Source organism: Phascolarctos cinereus, unplaced genomic scaffold, assembly GCF_003287225.1.
Source record: "Phascolarctos cinereus isolate Bilbo 61053 unplaced genomic scaffold, phaCin_HiC Scaffold_726;HRSCAF=1367, whole genome shotgun sequence".
NCBI lineage: Eukaryota > Metazoa > Chordata > Mammalia > Diprotodontia > Phascolarctidae > Phascolarctos > Phascolarctos cinereus.
In genome coordinates, this window is record NW_027556098.1 from 362,569,192 (window position 1) to 362,584,601 (window position 15,410).

The 15,410-nt window shown below is 46.5% G+C and overlaps 1 protein-coding gene across 2 annotated transcripts in view; it reads left to right on the top strand.

Moving 5' to 3' along the window:
• The first annotated feature begins 11,759 nt into the window (after positions 1–11,759).
• The window catches only part of SMAP2 (small ArfGAP2), a 57,213-nt gene continuing 53,562 nt past the window's right edge, over positions 11,760–15,410 (top strand). The window contains exon 1 of one of the 2 annotated variants that reach the window (XM_020983559.2): positions 11,760–12,331. In XM_020983559.2, coding sequence (XP_020839218.1) covers positions 12,229–12,331 — 103 coding nt within the window. In that variant the 5' untranslated portion in view covers positions 11,760–12,228. Of the gene's footprint in view, positions 12,332–12,764; positions 12,846–15,410 lie in introns of those variants that run through there. The other variant, XM_020983561.2, reaches the window with a different exon arrangement.

Genomic DNA, 15,410 nt, shown 5'->3' on the forward strand with positions numbered 1-15,410 from the left:
CTCAGACCTGCTACTGTTGCTTTCCTGACCCTAGCCTCTGGCTTGGCCTAGTTCGGAGCTCCTAGATGCCAAACCTGGCCAGTATCTTCTAAATCTGCCCCATCTATGCCTTCCTTTTCAGTCTGAGCTCCCTGGACCTTGAACGTGGCCCCTCTTCTCAGAATCTGTTTCCTGCCTGAACCACTCTTCCTTTTAATAATGATGACCAGGATACTGAGCCATTTTACTGTGACCTCACCTTTGACCTTCCCTGCTCTGCCTCTAGCCTCAAAGTGCTTCATGATCCTCTTTCTAATGCCATGATTTCTCTTACTATGAAAAATAATACACATACAGGCAGCATGGCATAGAGGAAAGGGTATTGGATTTGGAGTCTTAGGCCTGGGTTCAAAATCTGACTAATCCACTTACATACTGGCTAAGGGCTAATACTTAAGGAAAGGCCATTAAATACTGACTAAGCTCCTTACAAACTAGACTTTGAGACAGTTGTTTCACCTCCAGGGACTTTGGTTTCCCCTTCAATAACATGAAAGGGTTAGACCAGATGGTCTATAATTTACTGGTTTGCTCTAAATCCTGAGATCTTACATAATTGTTTAAGGATAACAAAATACTTTCCTCACAACAACCTTGCGAAATGGAGAAATAAGTGTTGTTATCTCAACCTTACAGATGAGGAAACTGAGGCTGGGTTACAGGATTTGTTTAGTTTCTCATAGTAAGTAATACAGTGAGGTCATTATTATAGTGGGAATAATTAATCCCTGGATGTGGTCTTCTGTATTTTAATTCACACTATCCACAATTATAATTATGTAAAATGTAGTGATGGGTTCTGGCCCAATGGAAATACACAGTGCAAATTTGAATGGGGATCACTTCAGGGGATTCCCTATTTTCACTAATCCATACTCCAGGAAATGCTCATGCAGATCTCTTAGCTCCAAGGTCCTTTCCCTGCTGCGTGTTGCCCATCTAAGATGCTGAACTCCTCAAAGGCCCAGATGTGCACCTGCACCCTGGTCCCAGCTCCTCCTCTCCCACTTGTTCTGTTTTGACCCAAGCCCTGCCTCTGACTTTTGATGAGCACATCTCTTCCTGAGACATGGTTAAGATAAGGATCATTTCTCTGTCTGTGAGGCTTGGAGGCTGGGGATTGGATAAGATGACTTCTCTCCTCATGCAGTGTTTGTTAGGGAGAGAATTTCCTCGGTGGCTGGGGATTGAACAAGATGACCTCTCTCCTCATGCAGCGTTTGTTAGGAAGAGAATTTCTGCCTGGCATTTCTGACCTTTAAACAATGTCCTCTCTCAGCATATGGGAACAGGGTGTGGTGCAGGTCTGCTTCCTATCAATGGAGCAGAGGCTCTGGGCTGCTTTGACTCCAGAGCGTGACAGCTTCTGTTGGAAGTGTCACATTGCAATGAGCCTTCCTGGTTGGCTTTCTCACTGCATACATTACTGAGGCCTGGGCGGCTCTCCCTCCTCTCCTGGGGGTGTGTGATCTTGCTTTCATTTCCTTCCTTGCCTGATTCTGAAACACTCTTGTTACCTCAATGACAGCGAGGTGGCATGGCACCTCTGGTAAGGAATTAGAAACCTCCCCACTGCAGAGAGCCTGGAGGCAGACAATGGGGAGCTGGAGAATTCTAGGCAAGGGTGTTAAAAACTCTGGCTGGCTCATAAGAGTGGCGCGCCAGACAGAGGGTGGACAGCAACCTGAGAGCAGTCTGACCCACCGGGATGGTAAGGTGGTCCAGAAAGTTCCCGGGAACAATATAGGAGGGAGGTCAGTAGAAGGGCTCTTAGAGCACAGAGCAGGGGAGCAGGGAGGGGCCTTAGCACACAGATTATCAGGGCTGGGAGGGGCCTTAGCACACAGAAGGTCAGAACTGGGAGGAACCTTAGAACACAGAATGACAGAGTCGGTAGGGACCTTTGAACACAGAATATAAGATATGGAAGTGACCTTAGAATAAAGAATGTCATAGCTGAGAGAGATCTTAGAATATAGCACATAGACTGTCAGAGGTGAAAGGGACTTTTGAGCACAGATTAGGGCATAGACTATGACAGTTTGGAAAGTACCCTAGAACATAGAATATCAGATCTGGAAGGGAACTGAGAACATAAAACACAGACTGTTAGCCAGAGACTTTAGCATATAGAAGAGAATACTCAGAAGATATCTTAATTATAGATTGTCAGAGTTGGAGGGGACCTTAGAACAGAGAATGTTAGAATTAGTTCAAACTTCTCATTTTATAGTTGAGGAACTGAGGTCCACAGAGGCTGAGTGACTTGTCCAAGGTCACGCAGATAACACAAAAAGTCAGATCCAGAAGGTACCCTAGACGTCATCTAATCCAACCCTTTCAATTTGTAAATGAAGAAGGTGAGGTCTAAAGAAGGGATAAGATTTGCCCAAGATGATACAGACAGTGGAAGAGTTGGGGAGTAAAACCTAGGTTTCCTGTCTCCTAGTCCGGGATACTTTCCACTATAATTGACTGGAGGTCTGAAGGCAGGCAGACAGACAGGGAAGTCAGAGAGGTCTGGCAGCTGGAACTGAGCTGCAGGGGCTGGGGTTCCAGGGAAGGCCTACAGTTCTGGGGAGGACCAGAATTAGGTGACCAGGCAGGATGCCAGTTTTAGAGGATCTAGGGTACGAGACAGAGAACTAAAGTAAAGATGCAGACTCACGGGAATACAAAAGGGGCTCACTTAGTTTTGGACCTAGACACATGAGGGGTACCTTTCCCCAACCCACTTCCCTTTTGGGGAGACCCTTGATATGGGTCAACGTAACCTAAGTAATTTTCCTCTGGGGCTCCAGAGTGAGATTCCAAAGAGTAAGAAGACAAGAGAGCCTGAGCCTCTTTGGGGAAGTCAGGTTACTCCAGGTTTGAACCTAATCTATGGATAGGAGTCTTGAGCTCTGAGGGGCCCCTTAGTGGAGAGGGAGAAGGCACAGGGCTCTAGTCCCAATGGGATCAGCAGCAGTTAGACAGGCTGACATTGAGGTGCTGATGGACATATATGGGAAGATGTCCAACAGGATACCGGAAAGGGGGAGTCTGCAATGCAGGGGAAAAGGTCATGGTTGAAGGAACAGATGTGGGAGTCATCTCTACTGAGGTGAGATTTGAAGATGTGGGAGGGGATGAAATTAATGAGGGAGAAAGAGAGAGAAAGAGGGGGAAAGAGAGAAAGAGAGAGACAGAGAGAGAGAGAGAGAGACAGAGAGAGAGAGAGAGAGAGAGAGAGAGAGAGAGAGAGAGAGAGAGAGAGAGAGAGAGAGCACAGAGAAGAGGAGTCATGCTGCATCCTGAAGCCACTTAAGAAGTATTCTAGAGGCAGCTAGGTGGTGCGGTGAATAGAAGTCTGGCCTTGGAGCCAGGAGGACCTGAGTTCAAATCTGGCCTCAGATACTTGACACTACTAGCTGTGTGACCCTGGACAAGTCACTTAATCTCAATTGCCTCACCAAAAAAAAAAAAAAAGCAAAACCAAAGAAGTATTTTTATTATAGGGCCCCAGAAAAGGGAAAGAGAAGGGAAAAAGTATTTATTAAGCACCAACTATGTGCCAGGCACTGTAATAAACACTTTACAAGTATCTCATTTGATCCTCACAACCTGGGAGGTTGGTGCTATTATTAGCCCCATTTTACAGTTGAGGAAACCGAGGCAGACAGAGGTGAAGTGATTTGTCCAGCATCACGCAGCTAGTATCTGAGGCTGGATTTGAACTTGGGTTTCCTGACTCCAGGCCCACTGTGCTATTTACTGAACCACCTAGATACCTATAAGAGGACTTTCTCTGCTGCTGTCACCCAAGGGTCTGAGGATTCCTCTTTGAGGCTACAGACTAGACAAGTTATACCCTTCCCTTATCGCCTCCCAGTTCTCCTCCTCCCCAAGGAGCGCTGGGGGCCGTGTTTTAGGCAAGCAACTACAAAGTTACAGAGCGTCCAAAGTAAGTCCACCAAGATGGGGCCTTGAGATGATGCCGTGTGAGGCTCCCTTGGAGGTACCGAGAGGGTTTGGTTGGACAAGAGACTTAGGGGGAGACCGGGATCATAGATCTAGAGCTTCAAGGGACCTTAGAGACCATTTAGTCCAACTTCCTCCTTTTATAGATTAGGAACTGAGGCCCACAGAGGTTGAGTGACTTGTCCAAGGTCACACAGATAGTAAGTAGCAGAACTGGGATTTATACTCAGGCAAGGTAATCCCCAAATCCAACCCTCTTTCTATTGTACCATGATCATCTCTCTCAAGACATGACAGAAGCCTGAAGTATCTGAAGGGCTGTTACAGGGAAAAGCAGTGTTAAGTGGGAGAATTTCTGGACTTGGAGCTGAAGGACCTGGGTTCAAACCCTGGTTTTTACCATTTTGTTAAAATTTTTTAAGAATTTATTTTCATTCTGAATTTAGAATTAGAATTTGGAACAACAACGGCTGAGAGAGAGAGAGAAAGATAGAGAGATGGAGAGAGAGAGGAGAGAGAGAAGAAGAGAGAGAGAGAAGGAGAGAGAAAGGGGAGAAAAAGGAGGAGAGTAAGGAGAGAAAGAGGAGAGAGACAAAGAGGGAAAGAGAGAGAGAGGAGAGAGAAAGTGATAGAGAAAGGAGAGAGAGAGATGGAGAGAGAAAGATGGAGGGGGGAGAGAAAGAAGGAAAAAGAAAGAGAGAGAGAGAGAGAGAGAGAGAGAGAGAGAGAGAGAGAGAGAGAGAGAGAGAGAAGAGAGAGAGAGAGCATTTCCATATATGAAGTAAAACAGAAATGGGGATTATATGTGAAACTGTTAAGTTCTACTATGTACAATTTTTTTAAAGTATGTAATAAATTCAGCATTCAAAGCTGTCCTGTTTGTCTTTACTTCACTCTGAACTTTCTTCCATTCCTGTCTGTACATTTTTGAACGTGTTATAGTGACTCTTTTTTATGGGTTTTTTTGTGTGTTTGCTTTTGGTGGGGGACTGCACAACCCCATCGCTTAGTTTCCCCTCTTGGGTTTCCAACAAAAAAGGAAAAACACAATCTTTATGACAAATAAGCCTAGCTAAACAAAACAAACCCACACACTTCTGGCTCTGTCACTTTTAAAATGTTTAGAATTTGTTTTTAATGTGGTTTTCATTTCCCAATATATCTACCCTCCCCCTCTCAAATATTTATTACTTAAAGTGAAAAATAAAGCAGAAGGAAAATTCCACAAAACTACCCGACTCAATCCAACATACCTTTAATCCCCCATCTCTTCAAAGAAGGGAGGGAAAGGTGTTCTTACAAATGATCTGAGCCTGGTCATTATAACTACGCAGTGCAAAGTTTCTATTTTATTTGTGATTATTCTTTCTATTGACATTGTTGTGGTCATCATGTCTCTTGCTTTCCTGGTTCTACTTATTTCACTTTGTATCAGTTCATATAAGTCTTCTCATGCTTCTCTCCAGATTCTTCATTGTTTCTTGAGATAAGTTGCTTTCCCAGGTAACATAGCTTGTTGGTTAATTAATGTTTCGTCTCCATGGTCAGCTCCAGCCATGCATGGTAAATCCCATCTATCTTTATGTTGGGTCATGAGGCAGTTACACTGTTAGGTCATGAGATGGTTACACAGGGGCCTGGGGAGGATCTATGCTCCTCAGTTTCCCTTACAGATGGCCTGTTCCGTGTTGACAAAGAGAACAGAAGTAGGAGTGATGGGTGGAAGTTACAATGAGGCAAATTTAGACACAAAACAGAATTTATTTTCCTCCTTGCCTCCTAAGTCACCTCTCTCTGGGGAAGTTCATTGCCTGTCATTGTCAGAGGCACAGCCATCCTTCAAGTCAGTCAGGTTCCCAGCTCCAGTCATCCTTGGCTCCTCACCCTCCCAAATGCCACGTCTCCAATTTCTTGAGGAGTCTGTTTAATTCTCCTCAACAACAGTTTTTACCTATGTCCTCCTCTTTCTCCTCCCCTGGCCACCATCCTACTTCAGGCCCTTACTACCTCTCACCCATGCTATTGAAATAGCCTCCCTGCCTCAAGTTTCTCCTCTCTCTAATTCATCCTCCACTCAGACGCCGGTGATATTCCTGAGCAAAGATGGACATATAAGAGGAAGCAATATGGCCCGGCTCTTTCACATGATTACTCCAGCAAAGGTCATGGAAGAGCACCAGACTGAATTGTGATCGTGAAACCTAAAGAAAAACTGTAATGGGTGCTTCCTTCCAGCCCAGGTCAGCACAGGTAGACAGCCAGAGGCCTGAAGGTGCTGGGCACAGAGTCCATCCAGGAAGGCCCATGCAGAAGTCTTCTAGTATGGGCTAGGGCTGAGGCCTGCAGCTTGATACTTGGGACAGGGAGGGCTGATTGGGAGCAAGCCTGAAGTTTTATCACACTGAACCAGAGGAGCCCCCCTGAACCCTGGCAGAGGATGAGGTCACCAACTCCAGCTGTGCTGTCTTGGCTCAGGACTAGGGTTGTGGAAACTTCTAGAAGACCTGGACTGGGGAGTCTACAGCTGTGTACAAGGAAGGGGCTTAGACCAGGGGTAGCTGTGTTGCTTTGGCCCAGGGGTCTTGGAGACCTCCAATATCTAGACTAGGGCTGGGGCCTGCAGCTGTCTACTGGAGTTATGACTAGGGGCGAATGTGAAGCTTAGTTTCCAAGACCTCAAACTGGGGTTAGGAGCCTGCAAAACCCAGACTGGGAAGGCAGTGATTAGATGGCATCCTAGATGAGGTAGCTTACTGTGCTGAAAATTTGCGGCTTGCAGATCTGAGCTGCTCCTGAGGTTCTTGAAGAACATGGTAGTAACCCAGAGGAAGCAGTGACAGCATCCTAGATAATATCCCAGATCAGGGCAAAGCAACATATCGCCACTCCCTCCAGAAGTGTATAGAATTTGATCTTGACACAAGTTCCCGTTTCAGGAAGGAAGGCTGAAAAATGAGTAAACAAAAGAAGACAATGATGAAGAAATATTATGGATCTAGGGATGCTGAAGACAGAAACCCAGAAGAAAAGAATAAAGGTTGGTTCTGACTAATTCAAATATTGAATTCCATGAAGTGGTCAAATCATTCAAATTTGTACTGCATATTTCCACTGTTCTGGAAGCAGTGATCATATTTTACATAATTATAATTTTGAATAGTACAAATTCAAGAACAACATGACTACTTCATGAATTCATCACTCATATTACTCACTAATTGGGACCTAGCTGTAATTCTACATCATTTACAAGCAATGACTCAAACAAAAACACAGCTTGGTCACAAGGTCAACTGTAATGCCTGGAAGAAATGAAAGTAAGAGTTTAAAAAAAATCATATAAGTGAAATGATATCTCTAGAGGAAAGAGATCTAGAAGAAAAAGAAGGAGGTTAAAAAGGAGATACAAAACCTTACCCAGTATCAGATTCCCTGAAAATGTGAATCTACCAGACATAATTCCGTGGGATGGCAAGTAATACTAGAATCAAAGTGATATTCCTAGAGAATAGGTTGGTTCCTCTACTCAATAAATGGTTCCATATTACTTCTGGGATTCAGTATTAACATCTCTATTTGATATTTGAAACTCTCCACAGCCTGGCCCCAGACTGTTTTTCTAGCTTTATTGTACAATTTCTGTCCAACTAAACAGACCTCATTGCTTTTCCTCATCTATCTCATTCCATATGCTGTCTTTGTGCTTTTATTATTATTACTAGGCAGTTGCGGTTAAGTGACTTGCCCAGGGTCACACAGCTAATAAGTGTCAAGTGTTTGGTCTGAGGCAGGATTTGAACTCAGGTCCTCCTGACTTCAGGGTTGGTGCTCTATCCACTGCGCCACCTAGCTGCCCCTTGTCTTTATGCTTTTGCCTCCACACCTGGAATTAACTTCGTCCTCGCCTCCACCTCTTAGGCTCAGGTACCACCTTCTCCATGAGACCTTTCTGGACCTCCCCCTCCTCTCCCTATCTTTTAATCCCTTCCTCTCAAATTGTCTTTCATTGTTCAGTTGTGTCTGACTCTTTGTGACCCCATTTGGGGTGTTCTAGGCAGAGATACTGGCGTGGTTTGCCATTGCCTTCTCCAGCTCGTTTTACAGATGAGGAAACTGAGTTAACTTGTCCAGGGTCACACAGAGAGTGTCTGAGGCTGGATTTGAACTCAGGTCTTCCTGATTCCAGGCCTAGGGCTCTATCTATCCACTGCACTATCTAACTGCCTCAAATCACCTTCCTGTTTCATATTTTGCATACACTTGACTAGCACAAGTCTCCCATAGAACGTTCCTTAAGGGCAGGGCTTGTTTTTGTATCTCCTATGCCTGGCACAGAGCAGAGCCTTCAGCAATCAATCAGTCATTAAATAAACATTTACTAAGCCTACTGTGTCCCAGGCTCTGTGGTAAGTGCACATTGGTTGATTAGGACTGAAGGAAGGACAAATACCCAGACAACCAAAGCCGTCCCAAAAGAAAATGGGGGGGCAGCTAGGTGGTACAGTGGTTGGAACACCAGCCCTGGAGTCAGGAGGACATGAGTTCAAATCTGGCCTCAGATACAATACTCCCTAGCTGTGTGACTCTGGGCAAGTCACTTAACTCCAATTGCCTCACTAAAAAAAAATGGGGTGCCTTTGGAGGGTGTGTGACATGACCAACTGTTAAAGGGAATGCCAGGGAAGAGGTTCTTGTTCCAGTGCAGGCTGGACAAGGCAATCTCTGAGAGCCCTTCTATTTTCTTTTTTTTTAGCTTTTTTTTTTGTATTTTTTTTATTAATTTATTTTGATTCATCAACAATCACTTTCATATGCTTTTGAGTTTAAAATTTTTCTCCCCCTTCCTTGCCACCACCCTCCCCAAGATGGCGCACAATCTGATATAGGCTATATATATACATTGTTATTAAACATATTTTCAGAGTAGTGATGTTGTAAGTAAAAATTAGAACCAATGGGAGGAACCACCAGAAAGAGGAAACAAAATTCAACAGAAGAAAAAAAATTAGCAAACAGTATGTTTCGATCTGCATTCAAATTCCATAGTTTTTTCTTTGGATGTGGATAGCGTTTTCCATCACGAGGCCTTTGGAGATGTCTTAGATCCTTGTATTGCTGGGAAGGGTTAGGTTTATCAATATTAGTCATCACACAACGTGGCTGTTGTTGTGTACAACGTTCTCCAGGTTCTGCTCACTTCACTCAGCATCAGTCCATACAAGTCTTTCCAGGTATCTGTGAAGTCAGCCTATTCATCATTTCTTATAGCACAATAGTATTCCATTACATTCATATACCACAACTTGCTCAGCCATTCACCAATTGATGGTCATCTTCTCAATTTCCAATTCTTTGCCACCACAAAAAGAGCTGCTCTGAATATTTTTGTACATGTGGGTCCTTTTCCCATTTCATTTGTATGATCTCTTTGGAGCCCTTCTGTTTTCAAAGATTTTGTGATTCAGTGAGTCATCAGTGACATTAAACTCAGCCATTCAAGGAAGCTTGGGGGACCAACTAGATCAGGGGTGGGAACCTGTGCCCTCAAGGCCACATGTGGCCCTCTAGGTCCTCAAGTGCTACCTTTTGACTGAATCCTAACTTCACAGAACAAATCCCCTTAATAAGAGGATTTTTTTTTTAATAAAAGGATTTGTTCTGTGAAACTTGGACTCTGTCAAAAGGCGACACCCAAAGACCTAGAAACCTGCATGTGACCTTAAGGCCACAGGTTCTCCACCCTTGAATTAGGCAGGCAAAGTACTGGTTGGAGTCAGAGTGTCTAGCTCCATTTCCTAGTTCCACTCAACAACCCTTGACCATATGCAGCTATTTAGCCCAGAGGAGAGATGACTTAAGTGAAACATCCTGTCTTTGAATTTCTTCTAGGTTGTCATAGGGAAAAACAAAAGTGCCTTCCCCATCTAATTATTCCCATTTATGCTGCATAGAACTTGCTTTGTATGTATTTGTTTCTATATTATCTCCCCAGTTAGATTGCCTTGAGGGCAGGGACTGTCTCTTGCCTTTCTTTGTGTACCCAGGACTTTGCTCAGCACCTGGCAAAGAGTAGGAGTTTAATAACTGTTTATTGATTGATTGTAACTGGGTTACAGTTACGACAGAAGTTATATTAAGAAAGGTTTGGGGAAAGGTTTGTACACAAAAGCTTTCCTGATTTCTTTCTCTATCATGGCCCCAGGTACCTTTCCCTCTTCTCTGATTGTTAGCTCCCTTTTATATGGTGTCTTCCCCCGTTAGAATGTAATCTCCTTGAGAACAGGAGCTGTCTCTCTCTCTCTCTCTCTCTCTCTCTCTCTCTCTCTCTCTCTCTCTCTCTCTCTCTCTCTCTCTCTCTCTCTCTCTCTCTCTCTCTCTCTCTCTCTCTCCCTCTCTCTTTCTCTCTCTCTCTCTGCTTATATTTGTATCCCTAATGCTTAGCACTATCTGGTGCAAAGCAAGCACTTAATAATTGTTTGTCAGTTTGACTTGACTTTATTCTAACAAAGGACTAAGATGTGTTTTGAAAGGGAAGCTTTGGTGGTCATCCAGGACAATCTCCTTATTTTACAGATGGGGAAACTGAGGCCAGAGACGTTTAAGTGACTTGCTGGACGGAGGTCAATATAGGCATGAAGTAGCAGAGCTGGGATTTTAACCTAGATTCCCCTGGTTCCAAACCATCGCTCATCTCTAGGGTACTGTGCTGCCCCTACTAGGTTGAGTGACCAGCTATCAGGAATGGGACTGGCTGCCACAGGAGTTAAGATAAGAAAGGACTTTATAGAGCATGTGGCCAGTGTTTTATAGATGGAGGCTTAAAAGATCACACAGGTTGCATCAGAAGTGACACATGAGCACCGAGGCCCCTTTCAGCTCTCACATTTTGGTACTATCCTCTTGTCCCTGATTTCCTGACTCCTGTGTCTCCCTCTAAAAACAGATATGACAAAGACCTTGCTCTTGAGAGGTGTTTGCAAGCCAGGCTACGCATCCCTCAGACGAGGGCTTCAGAGCAGGGTTCACGTCATCTTCCTGAGTATATCTGCCTCCACATCTCTACCTTCAGACTGAGGGCTTCCTTGAGGGCAAAAGCACGTCCCCATCTCAGGGAGACAGTAGAGCCTCGTAGAAAGATAGATAGATTTGAAGTCAGTCAGTAAGCATTTATTAAGCACCTACTATGTACCAGGCTATGTACTGTGTTAAGTGCTGGGGATACAGAGAATGGCAAAAGACAGTCACTTCCCTCAAGGAGCTCACAGTCTAATGGAGGAGATGACATGCAAAATGTATAAACAAGATACGTATAGGATAAACTGGAGAAAATCAATAAGAGGAGGCACTAGCATTAGCCAGAAATCATGGGTTCCTACGCAGTTCTGTAAGATCTTTGACAAGTCACTTCCCTACTTCCCCATTCTTCCGAACCACCCCCCCTTTTCCCGCCCAGCTCCATTCATTCTTTTCCAAAGGTCCCCCGTAGGGGGCGTGACTTTATGAAACCTCGCCCCCATCTCTCCTTTGCCCTCCGGGGATTGGTTCCTGTGAGACGCCTCCACTCCCACCTTGTGTGACGCACAGCGCCGTGCAGTGGTGGGGCCAAGAGTAGGAGGGAGTATTCGATCTGTGGGCGGGCCTGGGAACTCGGCGAGGAGCCGGGGCGGCAGGCGCGCAGGCGCAATGTGGAGCGAAGGGCGGGGCGCGAGGTGAGGCCTAGGGGAGGGGGTGGGAAGGAAGGAGGGAGGAAGAAGAGCCGGAAGTGGGCGGCGGGGGCTGCAGCTGCCGGGGAAACCGGGGAGTAGAGCAGCGGCAGCGACGGCGGCGGCGGAGGCTGGGTTGGGCTGATGGGTGAACGCTGAGGCGGCTAGGCAGGCAGGGGCGGGAAGCAGCGGGAGCCGGCCCGGGGACGCCAACATTCGCCTCCCCGCCCTCCCGGTGCCCTCAGCCGCCTGGGGCTACCGGCCTAACCGCCCACCGGGCCGTGAGGAGCCGCGCGCGCGGTCTTCCTTGCCGGCGCCGCCAGGGGGCGCCCGCCACAGGGGCTCGGGGGAAACCTTCCCTCCGGCTCTTGGGGGCCGGGGCCGGGGCTGGGCCGGGCTTGGCCCGGCGGGGGCAGTGTCTGGGGTACCTGCGACCCCCCTCCCCCCGGCCTCGGGGCTCGCAGGTGGGCGCGGGGAGCGGGTCTCCTCCTTCCCCCCTGGGCAGGGGTCTCGGGGGCGCGTAGCCATGACGGGCAAGTCGGTGAGGGACGTGGATCGCTACCAGGCAGTCCTGGCCAGCCTGCTGCTGGAAGAGGAGAACAAGTTCTGTGCGGACTGCCAGGCCAAAGGTAACCCCTGGGCAGGACCATCTGCCCCGCTCCCGGCCTCCCGGGACCCCTCCGAGGCCCTGGCGGGGCCAGGCCGATGGCCTCGTCGCCCCCTACGAGAGGGCGAGCTCCCCGAGGGCAGGGACCTTGGCTTAGCCGAACTTCACCTCTCCGCCCCGGAGCCCGGGATGGGGCTCAGTACAGTGATTGTTTAATAAATGTTGGTCGAATGAATGAATGAAGCAACCCTCCAGTCTCTTCTGACCTCTCACCAGAGAGAGAGAGAGAGAGAGAGAGAAGTAAGCAGGCTCTCTCTGCAGCCCAGCAACCTTGTACGGATGGATGGAGATTGGGTGCCTGTGTGTTTGTGTTCAAAGATTAGATCATAGGAGCATAGATATAGAGCTGGAAAGGACTTCGAGTAATTATTGTGGCTGCTGAGTGCTGTTAAGAATAGCTACCGAGCTGGACCCCGACCGTGGTGACCGAGGTCGGACGACTTTTCCTCCGCCTGGTTGCCTTGTGCAGTTGGGCAGTAAGTATCTTTATGCAGTGACACGCTGCAGATTTCTTGGTACTGGTCCTTCACCTTCGTCAGGATGGTGGAGTGTGTGAGAGCCTGGTGTGGGTGGTGGCAGCCACAGACAGGTTCAGGCTGTAGTACAGGCTCCATTTGGTGGATAAACGGAACGGGGAGACAGAGAAATAACATTGGGTTGGCTTCGTGGTGCTTGCAGGGCCAAGCTCGGTGAAATGCTGTTATTGTAAAATGGCCCAGCCGGGCCAGCATCTGGCGTCCCTCAAACAACGACGACCCTCAAAGACTCAGCTTGAACAGATTGGAATATAAATAAGGGTGTTTGGCCTAAAAAATACGCAGCAACTTGCTGTTGGCTATTGACACATTTGTGGCTGCAAGGTCTTGAGGTGTATGGTTTTTGTTTCCTCTTTTTGCTGAATACTTGATAAACATAGGAGTTATGGAAATGCTTGGTTGGGGTTGGGGGAGGGGGTGGTCCTGCTGTTTTGAATGTATTTCCCTGAAATTGGGCCCAGTGGCCCCATCAGTTTCTCGGGATGTTCTGTTATTTGTGGCTGCTCTTTGTCAGTGGATGTAGTAGTTGCATTCCCTTTCTACATGAGGATGATAAACCAAAGACCTTAAATGTGTTTGTTCTTTTGGCTGGGGGGGGGGAGGCCTGAGGAAGGGAAAGGGGAAGCAGACACTGTGTTTTTTGTTTGTTTGCTTGTTTGTTTTCACGTGAATGGGATGGGGAGGGAGATGCTGTGTCTTTTTCTCGCCCCTCATAGAAAGAGAAACAATTAGTACGTCTTGGTGAACTCCGCGGCTCAGTGGGAAGGTGGGTAAGCCGTAAACCAGACTTGATTTGAAAAACTGCTTGGGGTTAATTTGTTAAAGTAGGTTCTTGTTAATGAGTTTCTTCTCTCTGTTAGAAAAATTTCCCTGAAGCTAGGGGGAGGTGCCTTGACTTTGCTCAGTTCCCCATTCTGAATCATAGTGGGGCCACCCACAGGAAGGACTATTGCTGGTTTGGAGGAGGTGGATGCCATTTCAATGATAAGACCAGTTTCTCATCATAGGATCACATAGCCGGAGCTGGAACGGACAGCAGAGGCCATGTAACGTGATCCCATTTGAAAAGAGGAAACTGGCTAAGGGAGGCTAGAGGAGTAGCCCAAGGTCACACTGGTAGCATCAGAGGTGAATTTTGAACCCAGGTCCTCTGACTCCCAAGCTTTTGTTCTTTTCACTCTACCACACTCCCTCCTGGATTCATATCCTAGCCCTGTCAAAGCTAGTGACTACCTTGGGCTCACTGTCAGGGTCCATTTCCTCTAAAATGGAGGGACTGGGATGCTCTCTGAGGTCTCGATCTTTTGATTCTCTCTTAAGCTGAAGCCAGTTGTGAAGAGTTTTACCAGGCTTTCCAGGCTGATTACATGATTCTCCCTTAATGAGCTCTGGCTCCAGCCAAACTGGTGTCCTTGCTGTTCCCTATACAGGATGGTCCATTTCCTGCTGTCATGCCTACCTTTCCACAGGCTGTTCCCCTGGTCTGAAATGTTCTCCCTCCTTCTTTCTGTCTCTTGGAGCCCCTAGCTCTCTTCAGTGCTTAGCTCTAATGCCACCTCCTTCAAGGGGCTTTTCCTGATTTCCCCTCTTGATAGTGGCCCTCTCCCCATCATTGTGTATTTATTTTGCTAATATTCTGCATTTACTTACCTGTGAATATATTGTAGTCCTCTCAGTAGAGTGTAAGGTCCTTGATGGTAGGAACTGTCTCATTTTGGTAACTGTGTCTCTAGTGCCTAACAGTAATAGGAGCATAGTAGTTGTTTAATAATTGTTGTTATTTCTAACAAGTGGTCATCCAGCTTGAATAATAATGATAATAATAATAATAATAATAATGATAGCTAGCATTTAGTTCTTACTGTGTGCCAGGCCCTGTGCTAAGTACATTACAGATATTGATCCTTATTTGAATGAATGAAATCATTTGGTCTTCCAACAACCTTGGGAGGTCGGTTATGATCCCTGTTTTACAGTTGAGGAAACTGAGGCAAACAGAGGTTAAGTGACTTGCCCAGGGTCACACAGCTAGTAAGAATCTGAGGCTAGATTTGACCTCAGGCCTTCCTGACTCCAGGCCCAGCAGTCGTTGACAGGGAGCTCACTGCCTTTACAGACATTCCAATTTTGCACCCCTTTAATTGCTAGGTTGAGCTGATCTCACCTCTCTGTGACTCCTTCCCACACTCCCTCTGCAGTTGCCTTTTGTAAAGAAGAGAACATAGCTAATCTGTCTTTTGAGGTCAATCCTTCAGATATTACAAAAGAGCAATCATTTCCCCCCGTGTGTCCCTTGTGGTATAAGAGCAAAGGTTCTTAAGCTTTTTTTGTGCCATGGACCCATTTGGCAGTTTGAAGCTTATGCATCTCTTTTCAGATTAATGTTTTTAAATAATGGGAGGGAGTGCTAAATTTCAGTTAGAGGTTAGGGAAAATGAAGATGTATGTATATTTTTCCCATCTCATTTTCCCATGGATGCCCTGACATCTATCTGCGGACCTTAG